Here is a 12,204-nt window from a genome sequence, read left to right as displayed (position 1 = left end):
AAACGTGTAATTAGGCAGGAGCAGGTGAAAGATTCCAGACGATGAAATACAACAGGCTAAACGGGATAATGTATTCACCATTAAAGGACTGACATTTATTACCAAAAGGAGACCCGTTATGTTTGAATATGAAAAGCAGCAGATATTAGGCTATATAAATTACCTCCTTCACATCACTTGCATCTCATTTAAAATACATATTTTTTTTAAATAACCAACGGATTGGTGTTTCAGAGGAAAAGCCATACCTGCTAAAATACCACCAAGCAAACGATGCGCCTTTAGCACGCTCCAAAGACACGCTCCCCAAAGCAATCGATCACAGTACAAAGTGTGGAAAGGGGGTTTGAAATCAGTGAAGCCAAAAGGGTCTTTTGACGTATTTGTAGTGTCACAAGATCAGGGTGGGTAATTCATCTCACAAACACACACACACACACTCACGTCTTTCCCGTACAAATTCCACGTCTTAAAATAGATATCAGCTTGTTCCTTTCAAGTGATCTATTATTAACGCTAATGAAGTTTCAGACGTATAGGCTACGAAGTGAATGAAGAGCACGGGGTTGTATTTCGATTATCTGAAGTACTGGTAAAATGTACGTAAAATACGTATACGAATCTCCCCGTGTCTAGAGTACGAAAAGTAAATCTTCATTCTTAAAATGTAACAGCAAATTAAAAGGAAAATTTGAAAAATAAATATCCAAGCTCTCGCTCTCTGCTCCCTTTGAGCTCCCGTTAAAGTGTTATTCTGATTAGAGCCCAAATAGTCTTTCAGATATTTAGACAAAGGCAGCAGCAACGCAAAGCAAATCTTCGTAGCAGAACCGGCCAAACAGTTTAAGGAACATTCATTTTATTGTACTTTTTTTTCTTCTTTTTTTTTTTTTTCTTTTGACACACCTGACATACCACGGAGTCCACTCTGAAGAAGATTAGGAACAAAAGTATGCCCTCTCCGTCTGAGATAAATGAATAAATCAAGCAAGGACCCGCTTGCCGTATCACATCCCGTAAGGTCTGTAAAGATTACCTGAAGGAGCGAGCTAAAGACCCCGCACAAAGGAAAGCGCCCGTGTTTATAAACAGCAGAGGCAGCGGGCGCTTGATTTGCAGACGGAGAGAGGCAAGCCCTTGGTGGCTGATTAATAAAAAGGAGCTTTTGGAGGACTCGTCAAAACCTTGTCAACCGGAGGAATGCAATCTCTTCAGAAGGCTGCAGGCAGGGTGGTGCTGGTGGGGCAGGGGCATCCCACCCCACGCACCCCGCACCCCTTCCACACACACACACACATACATACACACTTTCCCCTCCGTCCCCGCGGGCGTGGGGGGTGGGTGGAAGGCAGGCGGGGGGAGGCAGAACCTCCTGGCCGGGGAGGGCAGGCGGCGAGCCGGCACACCGGCGGGGAACCGGCACACCGGCGGGGGAGCCCGCCCGCCGCCACGGGCGGCAGCCCGGAGGGAAGGGGAGGCGAGGGCCCGACGGGGGCGTGCGGAGAAGAAACCAGACCAAGGACGAAAAAAAAAAAGTAAAAAAAAAAAAAAAGTAAAAAAAAAAAAGTGGGGGAGAACCACGCGTGGCGGAGCGCGGGGTGCGCGCGTGGGTGGGAAGAGCTCAGGGGAGCATATACATACATATATACACACACACACACAGTGGTGTAGGCATGCACACGGGGCGCGTGTGCTGGGGTGACCGCGCACGTAAGGACGCGGGTGGGTGCGGGGGGGGGGGAGGGAGGGCGGGCTCGCGCGGGCCGGCGCGCAAAATGCGCGGGCGCGGGAGGGTCCCCGCGGGTGCGCAGCGGCCCGCGGCTCCGCGGCGCTGAAGGCGTCCGCGTGTGTCGGCGAGCGTGTGTGGCCGGTCCCCGAGAGCTGCAACTCCCAGGGCTGCTGCGGGGATTTTTTTTTTTCCCTTCTTTTTTACTCTCCCTCTCTCCCTCTCATTTTTTTTTTTCCTCGCTCGCTCCTTTTTTTTTTTTTTTTTCCCTCCTCATTCAGAGCCCCGGGTGTCTCCCGGCCCTCATTGGCCGCCCCGGCTCGGCGGGGCGGAGCTGGGCCGCCTGCAAAAGGAGGAAAAGAAAAAAAAAAGAGAGGAAAAAAAAAAAAAAAGGAGACCGAGAGAGGAGAGGGAGGAAAAAAAAAAGGAGAAAACTGTAAGTGCGTAAAAAAGTTCTCGCCGTGGTGACGGATGCTCAAAAGTTCAGGAGTTTTTCCGATGCTTCCCAAAGCAGCCTGCGACTGAAAAAGAGACTGAAAAAAAGCGAGAGGGAGAGAGAGAGGGAGACTTTGCACTGGGAGATCGGGAAGGTGGATTTTTTTCTTCTTCTGCTCGCTCAAAAAAAGCCAACAAAACACATCCCTCTACTTTTGTCCCTCCTTTGCAGACAACTTGTTGCAGATCCCCGTGGAACAAGGAACTGGGAGCGTGGGAGCCTCTTTGCAAAGGTTTTATTTTCTTAATACTCTTTCTGCGTTTGGAAGTTGCCTTCTCCGTTGCGATTACTTTTTTTCCCCCCCCTCCCCCGTTTTCTTTTTAAAAACATTTTTTCGCCTTTTTCACCCCCCTCCTTTTTTCCCCCTTTTTTTGACTTTTTTTTTTTTTTTTTTTCCCCCCCCCTCCGCGCGGAGTGCGGGAGCTCGCCGGTGGGCTTTCCCGGGCGAAGAAGAGGAGACTTTCGGCGCTGCCGTCGTTATTCTTCCTCCCTTTTTCCGCGCTCCGCCGGGGGGGTGGGGGGGTGGGGGTTTGCCCGGCCGCCCGGTCCAGCTCGGTCCGCGGAGCGGCGGAGGGGTGGAGGGGGAAGGGACGCGCTGTTTGGTCCGGCGGGGAGGGTGGGGGAAAGCTGACGGGAGGACATGCAGGCTCGCTACTCCGTGTCCAGTCCCAACTCCCTGGGAGTGGTGCCGTACCTCGGCGGAGAGCAGAGCTACTACCGCGCCGCCGCGGCGGCGGCCGGCGGGGGCTACACGGCCATGCCGGCCCCGATGAGCATGTACTCCCACCCGGCCCACGAGCAGTACCCGGCCGGCATGGCCCGCGCCTACGGGCCCTACACGCCGCCGCCGCAGCCCAAGGATATGGTGAAGCCGCCCTACAGCTACATCGCCCTCATCACCATGGCCATCCAGAACGCGCCCGATAAGAAGATCACCTTGAACGGGATCTACCAGTTCATCATGGAGCGGTTCCCTTTCTACCGGGACAACAAGCAGGGCTGGCAGAACAGCATCCGCCACAACCTCTCCCTCAACGAGTGCTTCGTCAAGGTGCCCCGCGACGACAAGAAGCCCGGCAAGGGCAGCTACTGGACCCTCGACCCCGACTCCTACAACATGTTCGAGAACGGCAGCTTCCTCCGCCGCCGCCGCCGCTTCAAGAAGAAGGACGCCGTCAAGGACAAGGAGGAGAAGGACCGCCTGCACCTCAAGGACCATGCCCCGCCGCGCCCGCCGCCGCCCTCCGCCGCCGCCGCCGCCGCCGAGCCCGAGGGCGGCCCCGCCGGGGGCAGCGCCGCGCCGCCGCCGCCGCCCGTCCGCATCCAGGACATCAAGACGGAGAACGGCACGGCCTCCCCGCCGCAGGCCGTGTCCCCCCCGGGCGCCGCGCCGCCGCTCGGCGCCGTGCCCAAGATCGAGAGCCCCGACAGCAGCAGCAGCCTCTCCAGCGGCGGCAGCCCCCGCAGCACCCTCCCCTCCAGCCGCTCCCTCAGCCTGGAGGCCCCCGAGCCGCCGCCGCCGCCGCCGCCGCCGCCGCCGCCCCCGCCGCCGCCGCCCCACCACCACGGCCCGGGCTTCAGCGTGGACAACATCATGACCTCGCTGCGGGGCTCGCCGCAGGCCGCCGCCGAGCTGGGCGCCGGCCTCCTGGCCCCCGCCGCCGCCGCCCCGCGCACCGGCATCCCGCCCGCCCTCTCCCTCGGCGGCTACTCGCCGGGCCACAGCTCCGTCTACGGCTCGCCCTGCGGCCAGGCGGCCGCCGGCGCCGCCGCCGGCACCTACCACTGCAACATGCAGGCCATGAGCCTCTACGCGGCGGCGGGCGGCGCCGACCGACCCGGCCACCTGCCCGCCGCCGCCGCCAGCCCCGCCGAGGACCCGCTGCCCGACTACGCCATGCCCGCGGGCGGCGGCGGCGGCGGCGGCGGCGGCGGCGGGGCGGGGGGCGGCGGCGGCGGGGCGCTGGGGCACGGCGGGCTGGGCGGCGCGGCGGGCGGCCACCAGGAGGGGCACCACCCGCACCCGCACCCGCACCAGGGCCGCCTGGCCTCCTGGTACCTCAACCAGGCGGCTGCGGCGGCGGCGGCGGCGGCGGCGGCGGCGGCGGGGGAGCTGGGCCCGCTGGCGGGCGCGGCGGGCTACGCGGGGCCGCAGCAGGGCTTCGCCGCCGGCCCGCGGGAGGTCTTCGAGGCGCCGCGGCTGGGCCTCAGCGCCTCGCCGGGCGGCGGCGGCGGCGGTGGCGGTGGCGGCGGCGGCGGCGGCGGCGGCGGGGCGGGGGGCGGCGGCGGCGGCGGGGCGGGGGGCGGCGGCAGCTGTCAGATGGCCTTCCCCGGCAGCCAGCCGCTCTACCGCACCTCCGGGGCCTTCGTCTACGACTGCGGCAAGTTCTGAGCGCGCCCCGCCGCGGGGAGACCGCGGGGAGGAGACCGCGCCGCACCGCACCGCGCAGCGCCGCGCAGCGCCGCGCAGCACCGCACCGCACCGCACCGCACCGCGCCGCCGGCCCCCGCCGCGCCCGCGGAGGGAAGCGGGCGCACGCGAAAAGCTTTTGTACAGAGACAGCCCCAAAGCATGTCTTGGTTTGTTAAAGGACAGTGTTACTCCAATAACACGTAAGTTTTTCGGTTTTTTGTTTTTGTTTTGTTTTGTTTTGGGTTTTTTTTAACTGCTTTCAGACATACTTTGTCCCGTCCCCCACCCCTCTCTCTTCCCCGTCCCTTAAGGTATTGCCATGCCCCGTGTTTAAAAGGGGGCGAAAAGTCCAGCGTAGAGTACCAGCTCCTTTTTTTTCCTCCCCCCTTCCTCTTTTACAAGGACTTGTTTTAAAATGTAAATTGCGACATAGTAATTTATTTTTAATTTGTAGTTGGATGTTGCGGACCAAACGCCAGAAAGTGTTTCCCCCTTCCCTGAAAAGTGACGTTAAAATTGACTGAAACGCTGATTTTTTCACTATATATAAAAAGGGAAACTGTATTAATCTTATTCTATCAATATTTTTCTTTTTTTTTTTGTTGAAAATATTCTGAAGGTATTGCATTGTTTGTTTATTAATAAATTACCATTCAGTTGGAATGATCCTTTACACGTCTGTATATTTTAATACTTTCATTTAGAGAGGGAGAGAGAAAGAGAGGGAAAAGGGATTTCATAACTAACTTTGTCGCTGGAACAGCTCGTTCCCCTCCGCACAAATTCCAAAGACCATTTAGGAACTGCCAGGTCGAAAAATCCCTTTTCAGTCTCTTCTGCAATATGTTCCACTTAGTCAGCTCGCCTTATCCGCTAGGAAAAAAATACTTTCCCATGGCAGCTCTGAGTTGGCAAATAAACAAACACGTTTTCTTAGCAATTAATGGGCAAGACCTGGAAACATTTGACCATACACAGTAGTATGACAACATTACGGCTTTTTAAATAATACGCCTATGTAAGGATATATTAAGCGGTAACTCCGAGGTAGAAGTACGTGCACTAGATTCCTGCCCTTGTGTAACTGTGTACATATCGAGCTATCGTTCTCTCTGTGTGTATTTCAAATGTATTTATATATAGGATTTACATATGTATCTATATTTAAAGAAGGACTACGTATTTATTTATAGCTTCATACACGCATTGCATATGTTTCTGAACTCCACAGTGTATAGTAGATGCCAGATATTCTGTAGTACGTATCTTAAATACAGTGTAAGCATGTAAATCACTGCTTCGTAGAATTGATAGCAATGCGCGCAATCACATCCGTGAAGCCGCTTCTGTAATGTGTATTTTTAAAGTACCATTTTATTTCAGGGGGGAAAAAAAAAAAAGAGTAGTAGTTGGATTAAAAGGTGCTTGTACAGTCTACCCTTACACCTTCATAGCTCTGCTTTACTCCTGTCCTTTAGGGACGTTACTGGTCTTTTGGAAGTGCCCTAATTGCTCGAACTGAAATTATTTTAGAAAGAGTTCATGTGCGAAAATTTTTCTTATATAGTTGTTTGGGTTTGTTTGAGGTTTTTTTTGTCTCCTTCCCTCCCTCCTTTTTTCCTTAAATCGGGAAAAAACAGTATCTTACCAGGGTACTAGATGAGTGCTGCACAGACTGACGTCTTGTCAGATCAAGAATCTCACCTTCTGGACAATTTGCAATTAAGAACCTACGGGCAATGGGGATCACCTTCCCCCTTTGTAAATAACCACCAAAATGCAATAAATTCATTAACTTGAAAGAATCTGCCTTGTCAGTCAGACTTGGGAAGAAGATTATTTGATTACAGATATTTAAGGCCTAAAGTTTGCTTTCAAGATAATACAGTTTCCTATCAGTATCTCTTATCTAAAGGCAACACTTAGCAGTAATTGCTGTTGCATTGTTAAGGGTTACACTGTAAATAAATACAAAGGTATTTACAGTTAAACCTTATTACCTCGCTTTTGAGGGGCGCTTCCCCTCCAAAACAATAATCTAATATTCAGAAAACACCTTCAGCAGATGGAATGAGCTGGGGGAGGTGGTCATTTTATAACGTTGGCTTAAAATATGTTTATTTAAGTATCGCATAGTCTTTGCTTTTTTCGTGCTAGTACCTGTACAGAGATTAGCGGCCTTATTTATATTTATTTGTTTGCCGAGTTGGGTGAGAGAAATGCAAACGCTCCATCGTCCGGTAATGGGAAGGCTGAAGCGAAGGACGAGCAAAGCTGAACGCCTTCGCTCCGGGGGGGGCACGTTTGAATCGCGACTCCCCGTTTTTCCCCAGTAAAAGGAAATCAAACGTTACCTATTCCCGGTCGGGCTCACCTTCTGCTCCCCGCCGTCCCTCTCCCGGTACCGGGGGTGGGCTGGGGGGGGACGACGGGCAGCTGAGCTGGCGGCTCCCGCCTCCTCCCCTCTCCCCGCGGCCGGGGTTGCCGGGCCGGGGGCACGGCGGGGCTTTCGCCGCTTCCCTGCTTCGCTCCCCCTCGGAAAGGGGAGTCCCGGCGGCGGCAGCTCCCTCTGCCCCCGGCAGCCGGGCTTTGCCACAGAGGTGGCCGCATGGTAACGCCATTCCCTCCTCCCCCCGCCCCACTCCCCCGAATTTAAAATCAAAATTAAAGAAGGGAAAGGGTAGAGAGGCGATTGCATGGGCTATTTGCCTGGGGTTTTTTTGTTGCGATCAGGCGCCGGCTTTCCTGTATTTGGGGTTTTCTCAGCGGTCTCCGGTGTTTGTGGCGAAAATAAATAGGAGGGAAAGAAAGAAGCAGTTCTTAGCTCGGCTTGTTTAATCGCCCGTTGCATTGTCAGTGCTGCTGCTCGATTAGGGGAGCTGGGGCGGGGGGGGTGCTGTGCGGAGCTGGAACAAGTGCCGTGTATAATTACTGCTAATGCCCCGGGGCGGCCCGCTGCCCCTCCGCGGCCCCGGCCCCGCGGGACGGCCGCGCAACTTGCGCTCCCCGCGGCCCTGGCTGCAAAAAAGGGGCGGGCGGAGGGGGCTCGCCTGGCCGGGGGACGGCTCGCAGTCAGGGAGGGGGGCAAAGGGAAAAGTCCCGCTCGGCCACCAGGTAGGTCGTGCTGGGATCCTCTGCCCCAGGAGGGGATCCCTTTCCTGAAGTGACGTGCGCGGTCGCGGCAGAGGTCACCTCCCGGTTCTCAGTGCGACGGGCTGGCTCACACGCGTGCTCCGGCTTGGGTTCTTTTTAAAAAAAAAAAATTATTTTATTACCAATTTTTTTCTCCCCCTCCGCACAGAAGCGGTTCACAACGAAAATAACATTACCGGTGCTGAGGGTCCCCCCGGTAGGCAGCGAATCGTGCGGGATTGGCAGCGGGAAGCGCTCCCCCCCCCTTCCCCGGCGCACAAGCTGCTACCGCGGGGTCCCTGCGTGGGGTCCCTGCGCGGGGCTGCGCGGAGGTGGGTCGGCCAGGGCCTCCAGTGTGAGATGTTGCTGGTGGTGCTGGGGAGCGTGGGGAAGGCCCGGCGGGTTTGCTCGAAACCTTCCTGGGCTGGGGCAGCGCTCCTGCCTGTAAGGCCCAAACTGCGGGCAGCGTGGCCCAGCGCCCCTTGTCCCCCCTGTGCTTCCCTCCCCTCGAGAGCAGAAGGCAAACGCGAGCGTCCCTTCTGACCTGTGATTGTCTCCCAGCAGAACTGGGCCTGCCCCGAACGCCAAAAGAGATGCGGTCCGACCCTGCACGGAGCTGGGCACGGGACGTGCGCCCAGGCAGCGGCTGCAAGGTGCCTCCGTCAGGCCTCGGCATCTTTGGTGGCGGCCCGTACAGCGAGCGGGGACGCTCGGCCCCAGCCTTGCCTGCAGAGCGGTCCAGTAGGTGCCAGGTTAGCATGGCGCTTTGTGTTGTGTTTTTAGCTGAAGCTGAGTTTTTTTCAAAACGATTGCTTTGCTTTTCATCTAGGAAAAAAACTTACTTTTTTATTATTATTATTCATTTGAGGGACCATTCTGTTTCGCTGGTTCTGGTGGTTTCTTACTTGTCTTTGCTCATCTGTCACTTAAACTGAGGAAAACTTGGAGAAGAAGAATATCCCCCCTTGTAAGTTTTCTCCTCAGAATTTCTTCTTAAAGCAATTACCGTTCATATTATGTTCTGCAAAGGTCATAACCAAAAATAGCAGAGAAGTGCATGTAAATAGTTGAGAGGACATGGGTTAAAAACCCTTCCCTACCTCCCTCAGGCCAGGTCAGATGGAGAACGTGGCAAGACTGTGTTGTGGATGGAGCCATTAGGGGAATGTTCCCAAACCGGCATTTTACAATATCTGGGGCCCTTTCTGAAAACCACGACGTTCGGGAAAGGCGCGTCGAAGCTAGCACAGGAATATTTTCATAGTCAGGCTTCACTTCGTAACGCTATCGGTAACCCTGGGGTTGCAGCGTATTGACCAGCCGGCTGTCCTGTGCCCTCGTCTCCCAAAAAAATACACTGCTGGAGCGGGGCGAGCTTATGGCTTCGCTCTGGGCTCTGGAGGTTTGTTTGCTTGCGCATTGCGGGCGAGCCGCAAAGGGCGCACGCAAAGGCCGGTGCGGGTTTTGTGGGGTCGCGCAGTGTCGGGGGCTGAGCGTGTCTCACGTGGAGATGAGCGTGAGGTAAGAACAGAACGCGCGCTCTTTATTACGTCGCCTTGCTTGCGTAGGCCAAAGCGTGCAGCGCCGAGGCGCGCACATGGCTCCGCCGCGCAGAGGCAGGTACGGGAGCGCTGTGGTGCGGCTCCCCCCGGCCCCTTCCCCAAAATCACCCGTTTCAACAGCAACCGCTAATTGAACGTTAGCTTTCAATTAATTTCGCTTGGAAAGTGATTGAAACCCCTCGGCGTGGTCAGTCCTTTTTGATCCGGTTCCCTGCGCTGGGGCCGGGCACGTTGGCTAAATACTTCTGTCATTTGAAGATGCGCGGGTGGGTTTTTTTGGGGGGGAGGACAGATGAAGGGGGGTCCGGCGGTGGGCGCCATCGGGGTACCCGAGGCCGAGCTGTGGCTGCACGGGGGCGCAGGTGGTGCGCGCAGCGGGGAGGGCGAGCACAGATTTACGCAGCCAGATGTGCAAGAAGAGCTCCGCGGCGACGTAGCAGGCCTAAAGGGTGGTGTAAGGGAGCTGCTCGGTGCTGCCCCGGGACACGCGTGGGTTTTGAGCCGCCGGCATCTCGCACGCAAGCCCCTTCCCGTGTGGGTTTTGGTTTTTTGTTGTGTGTGTCCCCCCCAGCTTTTTTTTTTTTTTTTTTTTTTCTTCCCCTTTTCCCTTCTGCCTCGCCTCCCCGGCGGTTTGTCTGTGTTGTGAATCCGCCGCGAAGGTGGTGCGGTGCCGCGGTGAACGCAACCCTCCTGGTTTAATTACGCTGGGGCTCATAAAGCCATTCGCTTCTTTCCAAAGTAATAAACAAACGTCGCGTTAGGTCAAGATTGATGGTGTCCATGCAATAAAAACGGGCCAGGTCAGGAAGGAATAAAATTCAATCAGAGCTCGCGGAATCATTTTTCAGGGGACAGAAAGACAGAAAAGGAGGCGGGGGTCAAGGGAGACGATGTCGCCATTCACAACACACCAGCCGGGAGGGAGGAGGGCGAGGGTTAACGAGCGATTGTTTTTTATCAAGCGGAGCCTAATTGAACGAAACAATAGCCGCATCGGCGGGGGAGGGCCGGCTCCTTGCGCGGGGGAGCGGGGCCGGGCTGCAGCCCCCCCCCTCCCCGGCGCTGCAGGAGCGCGGGCGGGCACCGGGGACAGCAATGCTGTGCTCCCCCCTCTTCCCCCCCCCAAAAAAACTTTACCCACGCACCTGGGGCAACGGGCATGTCTCCTTGTCCTGGCCCGGGGGCTGGCAGCGCAGACAGCGGTAGCAAACGGCCGGGTGCTTATGGGAGGAGAGCGGGCCCCCCCTCATTTCGAAAGAAGGCGTCCTAAAAGGCCTGCCTGGAAGGTGGGAGAAGCAAGCCCCGGCCCTCCCGAGGGTCGCTCCGGCAGGAGCGGGGACCCTCGGTGTCAGTTGCAGCTAACGCCTTCTCCCCTTGCGTTTAGTTTGGTGGGAAGGCTGCTGGCGTCCCAGGGATTTGGGAAGCGGCCGCTGCGGAGGTGGTCTATTTGCTGGACACCCGACGGGCGGTGGGTGCCGGCCCAGCTCTGCCGGAGGGTGCCCGGGCACGGCGGAACAGGGGCCGCGGGGTGCAAGGCAGGAGGAGGCGGCGGCACAGCCCCCCCCTCCCCAGGGAAGAGCCCCTGCGGTCCCAGGGCTTCGTTTTCGACCTGTCCCTGTTTCGCCAGCCCGCCCAGCGTTTTGCGCTGCGCGGGCCGGGGAAGCGGCCGGCAAACGCTCCCTCCCTCCGTTGAGCCGGCAGGGTGTTGGGGGGGGGATTTCTGCCTCACCCCCCCGAGCGAACACATCTGTTGCACGCACCTCTGCGACCTTCTAGGCCCGCGACTTGCGCTTTGCTTGGGTATGCGTGTGCCGCAAAGGAATCGCTATTAAAAAGCATTGGGATGGGGGAGAAGACGGCCCGGGCTACCGGTGAGAGCTCCCGAGCTCTCCAGCTGAATGGGAATTGGGTGGTCGGCAATTTTTTTGCCCCCTAAATAAACACAGCTTGAAACGACTTGGGTGGGCAGAAGTGAACAATCTGTGAGCCAGAGAGCAAGTGAGCTGGGCAGGCAGCCGGCCCGCGACTTACCTGCTGGAGACTTTCACCTGACCTTTAGGTGTCAGGGGGCTTGGTTGTGCGGTGTATTACCCCACATTCGGGTCAGCTGCTCTAGGCAGCGTTCAGCAGAATTAAAACGACAACAATGAACCCCCCCAAACTGGAGTCCTCCCTCCCTTCCAGCCCCCATCACCTCTGGGGAGAATGCAGGAAAACCAACACATTTAGAACCATTAACTCTTAAAATAGCTGAATTTCCTCCAGTAGAAAAAACGCAAATTATTACACTCGTGAGTTCGAGATATTTATATATTCTATGAATCGATGAATAAACAGGTCATATCGCTGCAGCCGCGGTCCCTCGGAAGGCAAGCGCTCGGTTTAGAAGAAACGCCATAGCCGTTTTCCCCCCACCGTTCCTGGAATTTATTTACTTGCCAGAACATTTAAGCGGCCGAGTTTAATTTTTTTTTTAAAATAAATATTTGAAATAGGGAAAAAAGAAGAATGTTTTCCATTGAACGATAATGTAAAAGTACTGATAATATCGTCCAGAGCAGAAGAGAATTGTTTAAACAATGTCGGTGCTTGCAAGATTGCCCAGTATAAATACATTCGCGCTGCCTTTTCGACGCGAGTTTCTCCTGGAACTCTTTTTCTGTGTACGTGTGTGTGTGTGTATGTATAGGTACGTATTTCCCCGCTCGGATTGTGGGAAAGAGGTCTGGAGCTGCAGGCTAGCGGAGGGGCACGCCGCCCTGGGCCGGGGGTCCCGGCGCTGCCCGGCGGGCAGGAGGAGCCGGGCGCTCCCCCCACCCCTCGCCTCCGCCAGCGAGGAGCTGCTCGCCCTTCTCCCTTAGCCAGGATTTATGGA

General features: G+C 56.3%; 1 protein-coding gene across 2 annotated transcripts; it reads left to right on the top strand.

Moving 5' to 3' along the window:
* Window positions 1-1,333: 1,333 nt before the first annotated feature.
* FOXC1 (forkhead box C1) lies at window positions 1,334-5,298 on the top strand. Of its 2 annotated transcripts, none has more exons than XR_011329115.1 (2): window positions 1,334-4,835; window positions 5,090-5,298. XR_011329115.1 is itself a non-coding variant. In XM_069808978.1 (2 exons), the coding sequence occupies exon 2, from the start codon at window positions 2,863-2,865 to the stop codon at window positions 4,612-4,614; it is 1,752 nt and encodes a 583-aa protein (XP_069665079.1). In that variant the 5' UTR covers window positions 1,334-2,316; window positions 2,394-2,862; the 3' UTR covers window positions 4,615-5,298. The 2 variants fall into 2 exon arrangements, 1 of the variants encoding a protein (XP_069665079.1); XM_069808978.1 differs by having other exon boundaries at window positions 1,334-2,316; window positions 2,394-5,298.
* Window positions 5,299-12,204: the final 6,906 nt, after the last annotated feature.

Source organism: Haliaeetus albicilla, chromosome 21 (assembly GCF_947461875.1).
Source record: "Haliaeetus albicilla chromosome 21, bHalAlb1.1, whole genome shotgun sequence".
Classification (NCBI taxonomy): Eukaryota; Metazoa; Chordata; class Aves; order Accipitriformes; family Accipitridae; genus Haliaeetus; species Haliaeetus albicilla.
This window is presented reverse-complemented; position numbering and strand designations above follow the sequence as displayed.

What these genes read in the sequence shown, in the direction of transcription:
- FOXC1 (XM_069808978.1), top strand. Translation starts at nt 2,863, where the DNA reads ATGCAGGCTCGCTACTCCGTGTCCAGTCCCAACTCCCTGGGAGTGGTG.